We start from the raw sequence: 6,977 nt of genomic DNA, 5'->3' as shown, positions 1-6,977 counted from the left end.
AGGCGGCGGCCGCTCTGGCAGCAGCCATGCCAGGGGCTGGAGGGGCCAAATCTGAAGCCAGAGGCAACGGCCCTCTGCCTGGAGGAGGAGGGCTCATGGAGGAGATGAGTGCCCTGTTAGCAAGGAGGTAGCGACACATCATATATTACTCTTCGATTCAGTACGTCTCAAAATAGGCACTTGAGTCATATGAATGAATTTCAGATCTTGTTTCATATACTACAGAAAAGTGAAACTTGACACAGTTGCCATACAGTAGATTTAGCAAACCCCAATGTTGGTCGCAATGGATTTTGTTGTGCCACCTGAAGAATAAGTTCATGTACTCATCACTCTCACTATTCCTCAGTATTATGAGATGATATGTAGTAAAATCGTAATTTAAATGCACTTTGTTGCTGACAGAGAAGTATCACTGTAAGATCTAGAGAAATCTAAGGAATTTAGGTTTTAAAAATGTGGAGTTCAGGAGGAATTGTGTGGTCTGTGCTTTATGATATTAACATTAAACATGATGATATGTTTTTAAAAATAGCAACTGTTTTTCAGAAATAATTCTGGACTCTGTCTTACAGGAGAAGAATTGCAGAGAAGGGCTCATCACCTGAACCTGACCAGAGATCAGTAAGTACCATTAGATCCTTCTTGTCTGCTGTATTCATGGGGTAGGACTGGATAAGTCTGACTTCTTCCTACTCCATTCAAGCATGTACTAGGTATAAGCAAATTGATATTGGATTAGCATTTGTTGGATATGTGTAAAATTATGTGTGTTGACATATCAACTGTCTTTACATGCTTGAAAGAATAAATCAAATCAATCAATCAAAGGGTCATAAAGACTGCAGAGAGGATCACTGGGACTGAACTGCCTGCTATGGACACACTGTACACACAGCGCTGTCGTAAAATGGCGGAGAACATACTCAGAGACCCACGCCACCCAGCTCACACTCTGCTCAGACACAAAAACTGCACCTACAGCCTCAGGCACAGTAGGGCGGACAGTATCATCACACACAGAACAAGACTTTACAACAGCTTTTTCCCTGCCACAGTAAGACTGATGGCACATATGAAAATGTGAGAATATATGTGCAATAACCTCTCACTACCTCATCAAGTGTAATACCATATCCAGCTCCACCATTTGAAATACTAAGTGTGATGTTTGAAGTTCACTGCGGGAAATGCTATTACCCTATTTTTGTGTATTGTTTTTTAATACTTTGTTGCCTTTATGTAACTTTTCTATTTTAAGACTAAATGTTCTTTCTGGCTTTTAACTCCTTACCTGACTCCAAAGGAGAGCTGCACAAGAATTCCTATATGCCTAGACTGTCTGTTTATGCATAAATGGCAAATAAAAATCTTGAATCTTGAATCTTTATAGCTTGAAATGTTGCTCATTCAGTCTGATACAGCAGCTCTACAATAAATGGTATATTTGTGACTCTTCTGTTTACTAATTGATTTTTCAGATCAGTTTGTTTTAATATTGTATTAGACAGCATTCGATGTTAAGCTGCCTATTATTTTGCAATCCAGTACAAACTTCAGAAAAAAAATGACAAGGCATCTCTCTGCTGTGTCTGTCAACAAAATGTGCATAACAAACTTCACAAGTCTTATTAGTTACTCTATTAAATATTTATATAATAAGTGATCAGGATATGGTGTCCAAGTCTGACAAATGTAATTTTGAATTAGTTTATACAATTTAACCTAAAATGAACAAAGGCTGACAGATAAAAATAAATAAATAAATAAATAAAATCCTCTATCCTCATTTAGTAGACGCCTCTTTCTGAACAAGGACAAATTGAGATCTCATCTTATTTTTAGCTGTGACCAGCAGCTGGTATTTGTCATTGCACAACCACACAATAGTCAACAAGACTTTTGTGCGGCTAGGCATTTGCACACAGACTACTTGAAGTTTAGCTTTCCTCTGTAAATTCACTCTAAACCCAGACTTCTAACCCTAACACCTAACCCAGACAGATACATGTACCATAGAGCTGTGGCACATTGAAACTATTATGGTGAGTATGGTGGGACTGATGCATTATACTGTATGTTGCATTTTCAATGAAAATACTATGCTAGAAAAACATTTTATAATCAAGTTTTGTGTTTTGAATACAGGGTTTTGTTGTTTTACTCCTTCTGATCCCAGCAACAGTCTGCTCCCCAGTGTTTCTTCCAGTTGACTGCAATGATTTGTACAACGGAGGTTTTGGTCATAGTGGGGTGTACAGCATCTACCCAGCAGGACCACTCTCCCCTGTCCAGGTCTACTGTGACATGGGCTGTGAAGACGAACCTGATGTGGGTAAATGGACGGTATGTACATTTATAATTTACTTTTTAAGTATTGTTCATTAAATGATTTTAGCGGGCTGAACACTTCAGTTTGGTGAGATTACATTTCTACAGCAGTTTCTCATTGAACTTGGTGTCTTATGTAAGACCATACAAAAGGACTTGTAACTGTATCTTAGTGCCAAACCAAAAAGATATCGTGTGTGTGTTTATTCAAAAAAGCATAGAAAGTTAGGTAAGTCAGCCAGTACTTGCAGCCTACTGAGTAACCAAACCCGTGGATCTAATTTGCAGTAGTTTGACTGCAAGACATTTGGTATATGATGCTAAAGCTGTGTGGGGAAAAACATTTTCATATTTTTTTATTCCTAAAAACTAATTCAGTTACCTACAGCAGTTGGATTGCTATAATGTGCACTAGATATATTAACTCACACTGAATTTGAATTTTTGATCAACTAGTAATAAGGTGGCGGTTCAAGGAGGTGGGACTCACATTCAACTCACATTAAATTTGAATTTTTGATCAACTAGAAGAAGGGTATTTCTTTGAAGCAGGCTGTTTGGACCAGTTTACTAAAGCAGAGCTTGCTGGTTATATTACAGCTCCGGCCCTAACCACAGATTCCATTCCAGGTCATTCAGAGGAGAAAGGACGGCACCATTAACTTTTACCGTGGATGGGACCAGTACAAAACAGGATTTGGACAAGCGTCTGGAGAATACTGGCTGGGTGAGATTCACATTTTGGTGGGACCTCTTGAATCCTCTGGTCTGAAGCATATTGCACATTCAATATGTTAGTCTTCACTCACCATCATGGCTGATTCTGTAAATAAACATATGATTATTTTTGCACACACCACTTTATGACCTTGGGTCCATCCATTTAGAAATATTTTCCCTCCCAGGTCTGGAGACCATTCATCTCCTCACTCTGAGGAAGGCCTATGAGCTGAGGATAGACATGGAAGACTTTGAAGGAGCAAAGGCCTTTGTCCATTATGCTTCCTTCTCTGTGGGTCCAGAGCAGGAGGGTTACAAGCTTAGTTTTAGTGGCTTCAAAGATGGGGGAGCTGGTGAGTCTAATGGATTATGGAATTGTTGCTTCAATCTCTGTCAGCAGAAGTAGTCTAATACAAGAATGCAAGGCTTAGTACCCTATAGCCAAAACAGGCCTTCAATTAATTTTCTTTTTCATTTTTTTCAGGAAATGCACTAAGTGAACACAACGGACAGAAGTTTTCTACGTTTGACAAAGACCAGGACACTCATTCCTCAAACTGTGCAAAGACCTACCTGGGAGGATGGTGGTATGGAGAATGTCACAGTGTCAATGCCAATGGTCTTTACTTATGGGGCAGCTCAACCCAAGGAATTGGCATCAACTGGGTGTCTTGGAAAGGATATCAATATTCTCTGAAAGCCATTGCAATGAAGATAAGACCAAAACAGTAATGTGAATAACCAAAGAGTAATTCTTTTATTATGACTAAATATGGATCATTTATTTAATTTCATAGTATGTTACTTATCTGCTTGTTTACCACTTTGTCTGCCAGCACAATAAATTATAAGCAGTATGGTACTATTAGTCCTTACTTTACTTTACTTTAACAGCATTATGCCAGATCACCTTTGATAGAATAATTACAACACAATAAAACATATACATTTTGCATGTTTGTTTATTGCTGTGCTTTTATTTCCCTTAAAATAAAGATTAAAACATATATTCTTGTCACTTAATGAGAATAGAACATTAAAGAGTGCATATATTTCACACCTATAAAGGTCTATATATGTTATGTGCATACAGTCAATGAGGAATCATGATTATTTTTGCAGTTACCGTCTCACACAGACAACAGGCAACATCCTATGGCCCCAGTCCAAGTTCAATGCTGCTAAGAAAGAAAGTTCTGTAAGCTAAAAAGTCAGCTACTAGTCAGTGACTACAGACAACTGACAAATTAATCAAACCTTATTTCTTTCCTGCCCTCCTCTGCAGTCGACCAGTTGGATCTGCATGCTTCAGCACTGTCATGATCATGTACAGATGATTGGTCTGGTGCTGCAGAGGAGGCTCCTTGGCTGTGATCACTTTAACTGTTTGCTGAATAATAGAAATAAAAATACCTCAACATATACCTTGGCAAAGCCAGTTATTTTAGTGACTTTACCCTCAAATACTGTACATTCATGACATTACTTGCCTGAGCCACCTCTTCTTGTGTCTGGCCTAATGAAGAGAAGATCTTTTTTGAGTAAGGCAGATAAACTTCATGGAAGATTCTGGCAGTCTCCTCATCTGTCCCTGATAGAGCCATCTTCTCAGCATCTTCATACACTTTCCTTTCAAACTTTGTCACCACAGAGCCAGGTTCCACTGGATTCATCCTTGTATGAGAAAAAACAAGATAACATACGGGTCCACTGCCCCATTACAGTCAACAATGTACTGGTAACTCAAGTCATAGTTGTTTGGTAGCTGCATCAGGTTGTTAAAGTGCATGTATTTTTCTAGGACATGTAATGACTTGGTTTTAAACTTCGCTACTTGCACTGCCAGACTTTGACAAAATCCTTCCACAGCAAATTTGGAAGCAGAGTGGACATCACTGAACAGACACCCTGTGTAAAAAGAAAAGGAAACTTGTTACTGATTTCTTTATTCTCTTTAAATTGCTTCTCTTGTTATTTCATTGACACAGACACACCCTGTATTCCCATGATGCTGCTCATCACCACAATATGGCCACTCTGCCGCCGATTCATGTCAGGAAGCACCTCTCTCACCAGCCGTGCCAGCCCAAAGAGGTTTGTGTCTAAGAGCTTCATGGCTTCCTTCATGGCAGCAATACTTTGGCGTTCCAGTGCTCCAATCATTCCAACTCCTGCATTGTTCACTATAACAGCAGAATTATTATTATTATTATTATTATTATACTGTATGTTTGTGGAGAGAGAGTTTAAATTCACGTAAAAGATATCTTTGACAATGAGAGTGAAAGGACCAAGAACGTCCACCCTTCTATCCGGCAGGCTGTTGACTGAATCTCTGATGGAGGCTTCACACTTGCACTTCTGACCTCAAGACTCAAGAGAATCCTGGCTGCTGAGTTAAAAAAAAAAAATTATGCAAAAGGGGAATCTAAATTAAAGGAATATTCCTCTCACAATATTATTTCACACAATAAAGACATTATTTTGTGATGGCATGTTGTAATTCACTTAGTGAACCCTTTTGTCCTAAATGTACCATGATTTCTTACTTTGTCTTCGATGCTTTTTAAACTTGCAGTTCCCCACTGTGATCACTGGAGGGGAGTGAACACCCATGACACTGAATACACCCGGGTAACTCATGACTATAGCCTACATCCGGAAAAACCTGTCAAAACAAAACTATCCAAAAGGGTATCGACGTTTTATTTGTTTATTTGTTTGTTTATTTGTTTGCTTTTAATGTTTTTTGTTTTGTTTTTGGTTTTTTACAATAATAAGAACACTGTGCTCAAGAAGAGGAATTAAACAGTGCTAGGTCCTGGCATGACCTGGGGTTTGTGGAACTATTTGCATGAAAAATTTCATATGTTTGCCTATTTTATCTCACTCTTTTTATCACCAGGTAAAGACCAGGACATTCTTGTAACTCTAAGCTGCTTGTGTACTTTGGTTACACATTAGCCCTTTTCAGTATTCATTATAAAAATCAGGACACTGAAGTCCTTTTTTGTTGTCACTCTCCTTTCTTCAAATGGGAACAAACTCCAGCAGACTGGTCTTTACAAAAAGGTATCATGTGGTCAGCAAAAAGCACAAAGTAAATCATTGTTTGGTGACACAAATACTGTCATATTAGCCCATCATTATTGTCTGAGCCATTTGTTTGTTTCTCTTTCACTGTGTATACCAGAGCCAGGGAGGCCACGTGACACTCTGTACATGAGAACTGGGCGTTTCACTCCTGTTGTGACCTAAAACATGAGCCACCACATCAGATGATAATCTGTCACAAATCAGCCCCCCGCAAAAGGAGGATTTCACAAAGACTTGATAAAGACATTAAACAGTACATAAAGACTAAAAAAAAAGCTTCCAGCATTTAGTATGTACAGTAAACATTAAGAAAAGAAGTTCCTGTTTTATGTAGTATACAGTGATCAGCCACAACATTAAAACCGCCTGCCTAGTATTGTGTAGGTCCCACTTGTGCTGCCAAAACACCACTGACCCACTGAGGCATGGATTCCACAAGACCTCTGAAGGTGTCCTGTGTATCTTGCACCAAGATGTTAGCAGATTGTTTCCGTCTTGTAAGTGGGTGCTCCATGGATTGGGTTTGTTTTTCCAGCATGTACCACAGTTGCTCCATCAGACAGAGATCTGGGGAAATTGGAATCTAGGGCAACACCCTGAACTCTTTGTCATTCATTCATCCATTTTCTACCGCTTAATCCCTGAGCGGGGTCGGAGCCAATCCCGGCCAGCAATCGGGCGAAGGCGGGGTACACCCTGGAAAGGTCGCCAGTCCATCGCAGGGCTAACACATAGACAAACAACCACACACACACACACACACACGCCACGCACTCCTATGGGCAATTTAGAGACACCAATCAACCTAAGCTGCACGTCTTTGGAGTGGA

At 39.5% G+C, this 6,977-nt stretch overlaps 2 protein-coding genes across 2 annotated transcripts; one reads left to right on the top strand and one right to left on the bottom strand.

The window, feature by feature from the left end:
* The first annotated feature begins 1,900 nt into the window (after window positions 1-1,900).
* Window positions 1,901-4,045, top strand: LOC109965905 (microfibril-associated glycoprotein 4-like). Its single transcript, XM_020610290.1, has 5 exons — window positions 1,901-2,045; window positions 2,149-2,346; window positions 2,962-3,058; window positions 3,237-3,404; window positions 3,536-4,045. The coding sequence occupies exons 1-5, from the start codon at window positions 2,043-2,045 to the stop codon at window positions 3,781-3,783; spliced, it is 714 nt and encodes a 237-aa protein (XP_020465946.1). The 5' UTR covers window positions 1,901-2,042; the 3' UTR covers window positions 3,784-4,045.
* Window positions 4,046-4,309: 264 nt separating this feature from the next.
* LOC109965867 (retinol dehydrogenase 8-like) lies at window positions 4,310-5,694 on the bottom strand. The gene is made up of 6 exons (XM_020610228.1): window positions 5,601-5,694; window positions 5,343-5,417; window positions 5,046-5,234; window positions 4,866-4,959; window positions 4,542-4,725; window positions 4,310-4,441 (listed from the first exon to the last, which is right to left on the bottom strand). Exons 1-6 carry the CDS (start codon window positions 5,692-5,694, stop codon window positions 4,310-4,312), a joined length of 768 nt encoding a protein of 255 aa, XP_020465884.1.
* Window positions 5,695-6,977: the final 1,283 nt, after the last annotated feature.

The sequence above is a fragment of the Monopterus albus genome, unplaced genomic scaffold (assembly GCF_001952655.1).
Source record: "Monopterus albus unplaced genomic scaffold, M_albus_1.0 scaffold105.1, whole genome shotgun sequence".
NCBI classification, from domain to species: Eukaryota; Metazoa; Chordata; class Actinopteri; order Synbranchiformes; family Synbranchidae; genus Monopterus; species Monopterus albus.
The sequence above is the reverse complement of the archived record's forward strand: the minus strand, read 5'-3'. Positions and strand labels throughout refer to the sequence as shown.

Excerpts from the sequence above, each read along its gene's own strand:
- LOC109965905 (XM_020610290.1), top strand. Across the intron at positions 2,347-2,961 it reads CTGATGTGGGTAAATGGACG|GTCATTCAGAGGAGAAAGGA; the intron begins GTATGTACATTT and ends ATTCCATTCCAG. Across the intron at positions 3,059-3,236 it reads GTCTGGAGAATACTGGCTGG|GTCTGGAGACCATTCATCTC; the intron begins GTGAGATTCACA and ends TTTCCCTCCCAG.
- LOC109965867 (XM_020610228.1), bottom strand. The coding sequence starts at position 5,694 with ATGAGTTACCCGGGTGTATTCAGTGTCATGGGTGTTCACTCCCCTCCA. Across the intron at positions 5,418-5,600 it reads TAAAAAGCATCGAAGACAAA|GTCAGAAGTGCAAGTGTGAA; the intron begins GTAAGAAATCAT and ends TTGAGTCTTGAG. Across the intron at positions 4,442-4,541 it reads CACAAGAAGAGGTGGCTCAG|CAAACAGTTAAAGTGATCAC; the intron begins GCAAGTAATGTC and ends TCTATTATTCAG.